The 13,768-nt window shown below is 41.0% G+C and overlaps 1 protein-coding gene across 1 annotated transcript in view; it reads left to right on the top strand.

Moving 5' to 3' along the window:
* The window catches only part of Terb2 (telomere repeat binding bouquet formation protein 2), a 43,691-nt gene that overhangs the window by 14,981 nt on the left and 14,942 nt on the right, over positions 1–13,768 (top strand). Inside the window, exon 6 of the mRNA XM_004660726.1 lies at positions 13,559–13,647. Coding sequence (XP_004660783.1) covers positions 13,559–13,647 — 89 coding nt within the window. The remainder of the gene's footprint in view (positions 1–13,558; positions 13,648–13,768) is intronic.

Raw genomic sequence — 13,768 nt, 5'->3', positions numbered from 1 at the left:
AGAATGGGCATGCCAGGGACTCTAGCCACTGCAAACCAACTCCAGATGCACGTGCCACCTTGTACATCTGGCTCACGTGGGACCTGGAGAATCGAACCTGGGTCCTTAGGCTTCACAGGCAAGCATCTTAACCTCTAAGCCATCTCTCCAGCCCAGAAAACCACCATTCTTTAAGAAGAATTGTACCATGGAAGAGGAATCTTCATTAAGGAAGTCATCCTCATTTCAAGAGATGTGCACTACTAAAGGGAAGGTGAACTTTTTGGAGGATCTGTGCAAATCACCAAAAACTATAAACCACCAAGATGATTTTTTTTAATGGATCCAATTGTTTATAAGGATGAGAATAGTACCATGGAAATAACTCTCACAAAGAAGCCGTTATATTTTTTTAAAGGACTGTCACACTCGGGGAAAGATCTCTCATGTTGGGTCAGTAATAGTTAATCTAGTTACCTCTGAAGACAAGTCACTCACAAAGTCATTTAAGAAATCTACCACGAAGGTCCTGAAAAACCCTCCCACCCAGATGGAATAACACTTTTGAGTGGTTTCAGCTTTTTAAGAAGCAGGGTATCATGGAGAAGCCTTCCTGCATGAAGAAGTCTTTAACTTTACAGAAGCAGCAGCCTAATACTCAACAAGGTTCTACAATAGGCCAGTAGGAACTAAGAGAATCACCTGTAAAGCCTTGTCCTTTGAGAAGCCTACCACTAAAAGGATTCTGATTGTCCATCTGCATTGCAAGAGAAGTATACCACTCAGTTGGAGGTGTCCACTTTGAAGAAGCCCATGAAACACAAACTTCCCACCGAAGAGGAGTCATTTCTTTCAGGTAGCTTCTAAGAAATAGGGTGTGTGGAGGAAGCAACATCCACCATGAATCAACAACAATACACCATTCAAAGGAAAATGTTTGGTGATAGGCCACAAGTAGTTCAGCCAGGCACCTATAAAGATGAGTCATTGTTAAGTCATTGTCCATTAAAAACCTTGCCAATAAGGGGTCCTCTTCTATTTTTTTATTTTCAAAAGAAGCATCCCACTCAGGCAGAAGTGCCAACTTTGAAGAAACCCTTGTCCCTGCAAAAGCCTCCCACTGAGGAGAAATCAACATTTTCAGCTTTTAAGAAGTGGTGTGTAATGCTAGGTGTGGTGGCACATGCCTTTAATCCCAGCACTTGGGAGGCAGAGGTAGGAGGATCACCATGTGTTCAAGGCCACCCTGAGACCAGATCAGCCTGAGCTAGAGTGAGACCCTACCTTGACCCCCCCAAAAAAAGGGGTGTCATGGATAAGGCAACTGCCACCAGTAAGTCTAACCTTACAGAAGCAGTAGAACACTCAACAATGTCCACACACTTGCAGAATGATTACAGACAATCATTTTAGGAAAGTAGTCACTCACTAAGGAGTTACTGTCCTTTTAAAAAGAAAACTATGTTTACAGGTCACTACTCAGGCAGTGCACTCCTGTCAGAACAGTCAGAGTGGTAGAAAACAATTGGTAAAGACAAAAAGTTGTTGTGGACCAAGTCAGTGTCACTTGGGAAGGAGCCCACAGCTGAAAATGAATTCCCAAGGAAGCCCTCTGCACTGAAAGAGAAGCCTATCACTGCACAGGAGGTATCCCTCTCAATGCTAGTAGACTCACAGATGCAAAGTTCCAGTGAAAATATAGTAAGAAAAAGCCGGGCGTGGTGGCACACGCCTTTAATCCCAGCACTTGGGAGGCAGAGGTAGGAGAATCATTATGAGTTCAAGGCCACCCTGAGAATACATAGTGAATTCCAGGTCATCCTTGGCTAGAATGAGACCCTACCTCCAAAAAAAAAAAAAAAAAAAAGAATATAGTAAGAAACCAATAACTTTGGAGGATGGGCCTAGTAGCTATAAGGCATTCTTCTTGCCAGAGCTATTTTCTCCATATAGTTCTGCTGTTAAAAAGAATCCTACCCAAAATGGTAACACTTTTCTCAAAACATTTTCTATCTAGCTGTGAATAGGTCATGTTCCAGAAATCTTTGGACTTAACAAGGGAAAAGTTATACCAAAAATGACTCCCCCCTCCCTCCAAAAAGTCAGTTGCCCTCCCAGGAAGATACAAAGAAACAAAGAGGAGATATTTTTCTGAGTTGTTTGGGAAGAAGACTCATTCCCTGAGGTGGGACACCGGGATTGTCCCAGTGAGTGCTGCAGAGCAGCAATTCATGAGAGGGCAGTACAGCGATGATAATGATTATGAGTCCCTTAACTAAGTACCCTCAGCCTGTCAGCCCCACTCCCCCCAGTATTGAGAATAACCTTTGGAAGTGCAGGAGAAGTCCTCAAGAGTCCTTATTTGCAGCCCGAGCCACCAGGGCCTATAGCCTTGGCCCTGGTCGCCCACCACAGCTGCCATGGGGAGCACAGGAAGCAGAGCATGGGTCCCTGCGATGGAGGCAGTGGCAGCATTAGAGGCAGCTGTAGGGGCAGGGGTGAAGGCAGAGGCAGTGGCAGCATAGCACAGCTCACTCCTTCTGGGGACATCTGGAGGTGCTGCTGCCTTCCCTCTGTATATGTTTTTGCACACATGTATGTAAGTGCAAGTGCACTTATGTATGCGTGTATGCATGCATGTTGTGGTTTGATTCAGGTGTCCCCCATAAACAGGTGTTCTGAATGCTAGGTTCCCAGCTGATGGAGATTTGGGAATTGAAGCCTCATGGATGAAGTGTATTGTTGGAGATGGGCTTATGGGTGTTATAGCCAGTTTCTCCATGCCAGTGTTTGGCCCACTCTCCTGTTACTGTTACCTGTTGGCCAGGAAGTGATGTCCACTCTCTGCTCATGCCAATGTTTTCCCCTGCCATTGTGGCGCTTCCCCTCGAGCCTCTAAACCAAATTAAACTTCTTTTTCCCAGAAGATTCTCTTGGTTGGGTGATTTCTACCAGCAACGCTAACCTGACTGCAATAGTAAAGTGGTACCAATGGGTGGGATTGCCACTAGACACCTGACTGTGGCTTTGGGCTTTTGGAGCTGATTTGGAAGGATTTGAAACCTTAGCCTAAGAGATTCCTTAAAGTGCTATAAGTACAGTTTGATGGTCAGAGTTGAAAGACCTAAATGCATAAGAACTATGGGCTGTGAGGTTTAGCTTATGAGGGTGAGAAAGAGCTTTGCTTGGACTGGGCTGGCAGTTTATGTGAAAAGCTTGCTGTTATGCCCATGTCCTGACAAGTTGTGCAGGGTTGCTTTGAGTAGAAATGGATTGGTGTGAGCAGAGAGATATGGCCCAGAAAGAAAAATCTGGCTGGGCCAGCTCACCTGCACTGGGGCAACAGGAAGAATGTAGAGTCTTTTGAAGGGACCTGAGTGCTCAAGAAATGTCCTGTTCTTCAAAGTCTGCTTTATTTCCCTCTGGATTAACAAATTGGCATCCTACCTGGTATTGTGGAGTACAAGAAATGCAGGAAAGAGAGGGTCGCTGAGTTTGCAACACGGTCTTGTGTTTTGGAAATGGCCATGGGCAGTGTGAAGCACGTTTGCTGGATGCCTGCATGGAGACCCCCATGGGGCCATGAGGATGAACTATTGGATTGCAGCGAAGACCCAGTGGAGTGGAGATGCTGGGACTACGAGATGGCTGCTAAGGAAAGCTGCCAGGCCCGATTGAAGTTTTATAGGACTGCAAGTAGCCTAGCTTGAGGGGTGGAATTGGAATGTTAGAGACTTGGTGCTGGTTAGAGTTATCGAACTGGGAGATTTGTCACTAGTTAGAGTTGTTGGACTTGGAGCTACAGAGTTTGGTATTTTCCCTGTTTAAATTATGTATTGCTTGAGTATTTCTTTGCTATGCCCAATATTATCCTTTACAGTGTAAATGTTTATTCTGTGCCATTATGGGTTTTTTGGTATTATGGCTCAGTTAAAAGATCTTGGACTATGGGAATGTATGAACATCATTGGAATTGATAAAAAAACTATGGGGACTCTTAAAAGTCATACTGAATGCATTGTATTTTATATCATGTATAGTTATCAGTTAATGGAGATCAGAGGCAGAATGTGGTGGTTTGTTTCAGGTGTCCCCCATAAACTTCAGTTGTTCTGAATGCTAGATTCATTGTATTGTATTGTTGGGGCGGGCTTATGGGTGTTATAGCCAGTTTCCCCATGCCATTGTTTGGCATACTCTCCTGTTGCTATTTTCCTCCTTATGTTGGCCAGGGGGTAATGTCCACCCTCTGCTCATGCCATCATTTTCGTTGCCATCATGAAGCTTCCCCTCAGGTCTGTAAGCCAAAATAAACCTCTTTCCCAGAAGCTGCTTTTGGTTGGGTGATTTCTACCAGCAATGCGAACCTGACTGTAACACATGTAGAGGCCAGAAGTTGATGTCAAGTTTCTTCCTCAATTGCTGTCTACCTTATGTTTGAGACATGGTCTGTCACTGAGCCCACAGTTCACAGATTCAGCTAGACTAGCCTGGGAGACCCTCCTGTCTTCTCCCAGTCCCAGTATTGGGATTATATGCATGTGCTACCATGCTTGGTATTTTAAATGAGTGCTGAGGAGCCAAACCCAATTCTTTGTACTTGCAAAGCAAGTGGTTTAGCATTGAGTCCTCTACCCAGCCCTATTTGTATATTTTAATGCCTGAAAAAGCAAAGCTCAAACACATTAATCCTGAAAAGAATATTTTATCAACTTTTAGGTAAGATTTATGTGCTATCAAAATTAAGTTAAGATGTGATTAACCATTTAAATAGACCTTTAACAAGTATGGAAATCCAAGCATTTATAAAAGTCTCCCAACTAAAAAAAGTCCAGGCCCAGATGGATTCAGTGGTGAATTTACCAGACCTTCATGGAAGAACTAATACCAATGTTTCTAAAACTTTTCCATAAAATAGAAAAAGAGGGAATACTACCATACTCCTCCTATGAAGCCACCATTACCCTGATACCAAAGACAGAACAAAAAACAAAAATTACAGACCAATCTCCCTCATGAACATAGATGCAAAAATTTTCAACAAAATAATTGGCCAACAGAATATATAAATACATCAAAAAAGTCCTACACCCCGACCAAGTAGGCTTCATCCCGTAAATGCAGGGATGGTTCAACATAATCAAGTCAATAAATGTAAGTAAAATATATAAATGGACCAGAGGACAAAAACAACATGATCATCTCAAAAGATGCAGAAAAGGCATTTGACAAAATCCAACAACCATTCATGGTAAAAGTCCTAAAGAAACTGGGAATAGAAGGAGCATATCTCAACATAATAAAGGCTATTTATGACAAACCCACAGCCAATCTAAAATACTAAGTGAGGAAAAACTTACAGGTTTTCCACTAAAATCAGGAACAAAACAAGGGTGTCCACTGTCCCTATTTTTATTTAATATAGTACTAGAAGTCATCTATAGCAATAAGAGACACACATAAAAGAGATACAAATTGGAAAGGAAGACACCAAATTATTTTAGATGATATGATTCAATATATACAGGACCCTAAAGACTACCAGCAAATTGTTAGAGCTGATACACACTTAGCAACATAGCTGGATACAAAATAAACACAGAAATCAGTAGTCTTCCTATATGCTAACAGCAAACACACTGACATTGAAATCAGGAAATCACTCCCATTCACATTTGCATTAAAAAAACACCTTGGGATAAACCTAACCAAGGAAGTGAAGGATCTCTATAATGAGAATTTTAAGATATTTGAGATAAATTGCAGAAGATACTAGGAAATGGAAAGACATCCCATGTTCTCAGGTTGGAAGAACCAATATTGTGAAAATGTCAATTTTATCAAAAGCAGTCTATACACTTAATGCAATCACCATCAAAATTTCCAAAGGCATTCTTCACAGAAATAGAAAAAAAAATCTTAAAATTCATTTTGAAGCACAAAAAGCTCAACTAGCCAAAATAATTTTGGGCAACAAAAATAAGGCTGATGGGATCACATCTGATTTTAAGCTATATTACAGAGCCACAGTAACAAAAACAGCATGGCATTGGTATAAACACAGACGCACAGATCAATGAAACAGAATACAGGACCCAAATGTAAATCCATACAGGTACAGCCATCTAAGTTTTGACAAAAATGCCAAAAATATTCATGGAGGAAAGACAGTCTCTTTGACAAGTGGTGCTGGGAAAAATGGATATCTATATGTAGAAGGATGAAAATAGATCCTTATCTCCATGCACAAGAATCAAGTCCAAATGGATCAAATGCTATCAGACCTGAAACAAACTGCTAGAGGGAAAAGTAAGGGAATCCCTTCAACATAATGGCAAAGACAATGGCTTTTTGAATATAACCCTGGTTGTTCAGGATGTAAAACCACTAATAAATGAATGAGACCTCATGAAATTGCAAAGCTTGTGCAGCAAAGGGCACTGTTAGTAGAGCAAAGAGGCAACTCACAGAATGGGAGAAAATCTTTGCCAGCTCTTTTTAGTGGGAAATGCATTTGTGTAGTTTGAACTCCCAGATATGTAAAAGGGAATACTTAAAATATGTTGGCTGAGAGTCAGTTCCCCTCCCAGAGGAAAATAACTATCAGTTTCCTCTGTATACGCACATGTATTTGAAAATTTATTGAACATTTTTTTCTCTTAGAGTATCACAATGTAGTCCAGGCTACCTTGAACAGTTTTAAGCTCTAACAGGCATGTGTCACTGCACTTGGCTCTAAGTACTTCCTTTTCCCCACTTTTAACTGTTAACACTGTTCTGTACCTTGTATTTTTTAATTACTCTTTTTATGTGGCAAGCCCAACAGACTAGCCGTTTTTATTTTTTATGTGTGTCTGTGAGAGAGAATTGGCATGCCAGGTCCTCCAGCCACTGAAATCAAACTCCAGACGTATGCGCTTCCTTGTGCACATGTGCAACCTTGCATGCTTGTGTTACCCTGTGCATCTGGGTCCTGGAGAGTTGAACATGAGTCCTTAGGCTTTGTTGGCAAGTTCATTATCCACTAAGCCATCTCTCCAGCCCTGTACCTTGTATTTTTCATTGTATAATTTATCTTGGAGATCATTCCATGTTACAATAGAATTTTTTTCATATTGTACTACATAGTATTCCATTATATGATTTTCCTGGGTGCTTTCCTGCTTTGTGTGTGTGTGTGTGTGTGTGTGTGTGTATGTATGTACATATGTGTCTACATGCCAGGGCTTCTTGCCACTGCAAACGAATTCCAGATACACATGCCATTTTGTGCATCTGGATTAATATAGGTACTGAGGAATTGAACCCAGGCCTACAGGCTTTACAAACAAGTGCCTTTAACCACTAAGCCATCTCCCCAGCCCTTTTTTAAAAATAAGTTTTTATCAGTGTACTTTTTAATTTTATTTATTTTGTTTTTCGAGGTTGAGTTTCACTCTAGTTCAGGCTGACCTGGAATTCACTATGTAGTCTCAGGGTGGCTTTGAACTCATAGCAGTCCTCCTACCTCTGCCTCCCAAGTGCTGGGATTAAAGTCATTCACCACCACACCCATTTTATTTTTTTTTAATTTTATTTATTTGGGAGAGGGAGAGAGAGAATGGACATTCCAGGGCTTCTAGCTACTGTAAACAAACTCCAGATGCATGTGCCACCTTGTGCATCTTGCTTACGTGTATCCTGGGAATTGACCCTGGATCCTTTGGCTTTGCTGGCATGCCCCTTAAGCACTAAGCTGTCTCTCCAGCCTTCCCTAGCCCTTGTAAGGCAGAGTCTTATTCTAGCCTAGGCTGATCTGAAACTAAACAGTGTAATATCCTATTGAATAATGAATGGGTCATTAAAGAAACAAAGAAGGAAATTTAAAAATCCAGGAATCAAACAAAATGAAAACAATATACTAAACCCGTGGGATTCAATGAAGGCAATTTTAGAGGGAAATTTAAGGCTCTAATTGTTTATTCTAAGAAATCAGATCTTAAATTACCAATCTTTCTGATAAAAATTCTCAACAAGCTAGGCATGGTGGCATGCACCTTCAGTTCCAACACTTGGGAGCAGAGGTTGGAAGATTACTGTGAGTTTAAGGTCAGCCTGGTACTACAGAGTTAGTTCCAGGTCAGCTTGGGTTACGGTGAGATCCTACCTCAACAACACAAAAGATAAAGAAAAAAATACTCTGAAATAAACCTAAATAAGAAAATGAAAGAATTCTCCAATCATTAAAAATTTCAAGAGAGAAATTGAAGACACTAGAATATGGAAGGACCTCTCATGCTCATGGATTGGGAGAATTTATATTGTAAAACTAACTATCTTAAAAGCAGTCAACAATTTTAATACAATGTCTATGAAAACTCCAATGCTGCTGTTCACAGAAATTGAATAAACCATCTTAAAATTCATTTGGAAGTCCAAAAGTCCTTAGATAACCAAAGCAATCTTGAGCAATAAATTTTTTAAATGCTGAATGTGGTGGCACACACATTTAATCCCAGTATTTGAGAGGCCAAGGTAGGAGGGTTGCTGTGAGTTTAAAGCCAGGCTGAGACTTCATAGTGAATTCCAGGTCATCCTGGGCTAAAGTGAGACCTTGCTTCAAAAACAAACAAAAGTATAAGGTCAGATGTTTTACCACACCTGATTACAGAAGCATAGTAGCTAAACCAGCATGGTATTGGTGCACACATACATAACAAAGAAAAAGAAAAATATAAATATGAACCAATTCATCTGATTTTTGACAAGAATACCGGATAAAAAATAGCCCCTTGGACTGGCTTGGCACATAAAGCATTTGTCACAAAAGCGTGAGTATCGAGGTCAGGTCCCCAGACCCCATGTAAAGCTAGGCGCTGTCGTGGGCTTCTGTGATCCCAGCATGCCAACAGCAAGAATCGCCCGGATACTCCTGAACCACTTAGCCTGGCAAGGGCAGTGAACCACCAAGAACAGGAGACTATTCCTCAAATGAGGAACACAGGACTGACCCCACAGCAAGTTGTCCTTTGATCTCCACGTGTGTACTAAGACACATGTGTGTCCACATTACACATGTGAACACGTATACACATTATAACATCAGATACACATACCACAGAGAGAGACAATAAAACTACCCTGCTCCATGAATTTGTAAAAAAAAAAAAAAAAAAAATAGCCCCTTTAACAAATGCTTCTGGCAAATCTGGATATCTAGATGTAGAAGAATGAAAGTAAATTCTTGTCTCTCACCATACACAAAAGCAATCCATACAGAGCAAAGACCTGAGACTGGCTAGATGCCATCCTATGGTGGCTGCTTGGGAGGGAACAAACCAGGCGAAGCTCAGCCTATGTGAACAATGCCCCACGTGGATGCCACTTTGGGACAGGGCCGAGTGCTGGGGTTGAGCACCAGGGCTAGATGCTATTCTACAGTGGCTGCCTGGGAGTGAACAAACTGGAGGATCAGTGAAGGCAGAGAAACCAGAGGAGATCCAAGATCCATCCATAAGATGAAAAGATAGCTGACTGCCCACCATGATACATGCTACCTCTACCACATCTTGCTGGTGTCCATGAGGAATTTCAGAGGAAGCAGCAACATGAATATTGCTCTGACAACCAGCTCCAGGGCAATGGTGACAGACACAGTGGTGATCAATCAAAACTATCAAAGCAGAAATCCAGAGTATAGAGAACTCAACACTAAATCAGACTGCCAACAGGCCTTCTATGGTTCAGAGAATATTGCAGAAGTAAGAGTCACAGTGGGCAAAAATACCCTAAGGCATGTTCTACTCTACGCCCCACAGGGACTGACTAAAGCCTTCATGACCCCACAGTGAATACCATAACTACTGAGGAGAGGACCCCAGGGAAACAAGAGCAGAGTAAGGGGATAAAAGAGTATAATATATATTAAATTAAAATTAAAAAACACTAAGGCTGGAGAGAGATGGCTTAGTGGTTAAGCACTTGCCTGTGAAGCCTAAGGACCTTGGTTTGAGGCTTGATTCCTTAGGACCCACATAAGCCAGATGCACAAGGTGGTGCATGCATCTGGAGTTCATTTGCAGTGGCTGGAGGCCCTGGCCCACTCATTATTTATCTGTCTCTCTCTGCTTGCAAATAAATAAAAAAAAATTTAAAAATTGAGATTCAAACTGTTACAGAAACAAGGAGAGAAAACAACTCAAGATCTAGGCATAGATAATTATGTCTGAATAGGACTCTAGTTGCTCAGATCATAAGGCAATAATCAGCAAATGGGACTTCATGAAAATAAAAGGTTTTGTACAGCAAAGGAAATTGTTAAGCAAATGAAAAATCGGCCTACGGAATGGGGAAATCTTTACTAGCTGTATACATGATAGAGGACTAATAATAGAATATAAAAAGAACTAAAATGCCAGACGTGGTGGCACACGCCTACCCAGCACTCTGGAGGCAGAGCTAGGAGGATTGCCATGAGTTTGAGGCCACCCTGAGACTACATAGTGAATCCCAGGTCAGCCTGAGCTAGAATAAGATCCTACCTCAAAAAGCCCCCCCCCCAAAAAAAAAAACTAAACTAAAGAAACTATAAATCAAACAACCCATTCAAAAAACTGGGCTATGGGCCAGGTGTGGTGGCACACACACCTTTAATCCCAGCACTCAGGAGGCAGAGGTAGGAGGATTGCCATGAGTTTGAGTCCACCCTGAGACTACATAGTTAATTCCAGGTAAGACTGGGCCAGAATGAGACCCTACCTCGAAAAACCAAAAAAAAAAAAAAACAACAAAAAAAAACCCCAATAATTATTTTAAAGAATGTTCAATATCCTTAGCCATCAGGGAAATATAAATTAGAACTATATTGAGATTTCTCTTCTATCAGAATGGCTAGCATCAAAATGGCAACAAATGCTGCTATGAGAAAGGGATCTTTATTCACTGTTGGGTATAGTGCAAACTGTTGCAACCATCATGAAAATCAATGTAGAGGTTTCTCAAAAAGCTCAATATAGAGCTACCATATGACTCAATTAAACCACTCTGCATATATCCTTAGAAGGGAAGCTACTACTGTTGTGAGGCTAAATGGATATGCTGTATCCATCAAATTGCCCAAATACTTATGCTTATTCCCACAGATTAGTGCTGTTCTCATCTTTGGTCAGAGAAGTTTCTTTTTGCAGTTGGTCGTGACTACTGGAGAGAGTCAAAACTCATCAGAGCACTGAGAATAAATGACTGTTGAGTGTTCAATACAAAATGATACATCTGTATCACTCACTCTGAGGCTCATGGAACTGTGTGGAAGAGAGTGCAGAAAGAATGTAAGAGCCAAGGAATGGGGAGGAGTGCTGTGGATCACTGTCTTCTGGACATGGCATGGCTATTTGCATTCATGACCTCACAGCAACTGTCATTACCTGCACAAGTCCTGCACAGTATTGGGCCCATCAACGTTTCATTATGGACCGTGGATGAGGTCATGAGACCCCCCTATCCTAGTAGTTGCTAGGGGAGGCAGAGGTATTGTTAAAGGTGTACCCACTGAAAACTTACACATGCTTTGGTAAATAACCCCCTGCCCATGCTCATGCAAGCAACCCTAATTCAATTCAGTGGATTACGCATACAGAGACAGGCATGAAAGTAGATCTAGTTTGGATGAACAAGAGTTTCAGTGAAGGGGGAGGACAAGGGGATAAGAAAAAGTGATTATGATCAAAGTATACTATTATATGTGTAGAATTGTCAAGAAAATAAAATTATAATATGACATACAACTACATACCTTAAGCATAATTTTAAAAAAGTTAAGGGAAAAAAAAAAGTTAAGGGAAGCTGGGCATGGTGGCATGTGCCTTTAATCCCAGCATTCGGGAGGCAGAGGTAGGAGGATTTCCATGAGTTCGAGGCTACCCTGAGACTCCATAGTGAATTCCAGGTCAGCCTGGGCTAGAGTGAGACCCTACCTCAAAAAACAAAAACAAAAAACAAACAAACAAAAAAAAGGGCTGGAGGAATGGCTTAGAGCTTAAGGCATTTACCTGCAAAGCAAAAGGATCCAGGTTCAATTCTCCAGGAGCCAGATGCACAAGGATGCACACACGTCTAGAGTTCAATTGCAGTGGCTGGAGGCCTGGCATGCCCATCCTCTCTCCCTCTATCTCTGCCAAATAAAGAAATAAATAAACAAAAATAAAGCTTGGCATGGTGGTACACACCTTTAATCCCAGCACTTGGGAGGAGAGGTAGGAGGATCATCGTGAGTTTGAGGCCACCCTGAGAGTCCATCGTTAATTCCAGGTCAGCCTGGGCTAGAGTGAGACCATACCTCGAAAAACCAAAAAGAAAATTAATTAATTAATTAAAAATAAATAAATAAAAATCAAATATTAAAAAAAAATTTAACTCGGGCTGGAGAGATGGCTTAGCAGTTAAGTACTTGCCTGTGAATCGTAAGGACCCTGGTTCGAGGCTCGATTCCCCAGGACCCACGTTAGATGCACAAGGGAGTGCACGTGTCTGGAGTTGTTTGTTTTCAGTGGCTGGAGGCCCTGGTGCACCCATTCTCTCTTTGTGTCTGTCACTCTTAAATAAAAAAAATTAAAAAAAATTAAATCATTTTAAAACCTTATTGTAGGGGTGGAGAGATGGCTTAGTGGTTAAGGCACTTGCCTGCAAAGCCCAAGGACCCAGGTTCAGTTTGCTAGGACCCATATAAGCCAGATGCACAAGGTGGCACATGCATCTGGAGTTTGTTTGCAGTAGCTGTAGCTGGTGCAGCTGTTCTCCCCATCCCTCCCTCCCTCCCTCTCTTGAATAAATAAATAATATTTTTAAAAAACCTTATTGTACCTCATGGTTTCCCCCAGTATTATTTCTTTGTTAGAGTGAAGTATGGAAATACTAGATAGAGTTTGTTATTTGAATACTGAGTAACAGAAATGCTAGAATCAGTCTAGTGTGTTTTACTTTTAGTATATTTAAGATTATATATAAATATGTATATGCATATATTTTATTTAATTATTTCAGCTTGAGTTTTTGCAGGTCTGGGGCTTGAGCCCAGGGCCTAATGTATACTAGGTAATTGGCCGATCACTGAGCTATATCCCTAGCCCTCTTTTATCTAATTATGAAATAATATTGAGTTATTCGCTTCCAAGGATATTGAGAAGATGACCTAGGTCTCTCCGTATACTTAATAATTATTTGATTTATGAAGTGGCTAAGCAAACCAGAGGTAGTTGTGTGGCTCCTTTTCTTATATAGCTTCACAAAGGAAATTCACAATTAGCATTTTTACCCTGTAAGACTATAACCTTATGAAAGTGCTATTAGCCAGGCGTGGTGGTACTCACCTTTAATGCCAGCACTTGGGAGGCACAGGTAGGAGGATTGCTGTGAGTTTGAGACTAGCCGGGGACTACATGATGAATTCCAAGTCAGCCTAAGTTAGATTGAAACCCTACTTCGTAAAAGAAGAAAAGAAGGTCTCAATAAATTATTGTATATCTTGTCTAGAGTAAGTTCTCATTTGTAGTATAAATCCAAAAGTTTTGTTTTAATATGGCTTTCTGTACATTTCACTTTATAGTGCAGAAAAGCATTCTGTAAGGACACCGGTTGTAGAAAAGCAGATGTACTTCCCTCTTCAAAATTATCCAGTGAACAACATGGTAACAGGTAACTTAAAGTAAAAACAGCTGGAGAAGTAATAATGAAATAGTGTTAGAATAAAACTATTGTACTTCAGATGCCTAAAATACAGAGCCTCCTGTCTTACTGTAATGGAAGAAATACCATT

The sequence above is a fragment of the Jaculus jaculus genome, chromosome 8 (genome assembly GCF_020740685.1).
Source record: "Jaculus jaculus isolate mJacJac1 chromosome 8, mJacJac1.mat.Y.cur, whole genome shotgun sequence".
NCBI classification, from domain to species: Eukaryota; Metazoa; Chordata; class Mammalia; order Rodentia; family Dipodidae; genus Jaculus; species Jaculus jaculus.
This window is presented reverse-complemented; position numbering and strand designations above follow the sequence as displayed.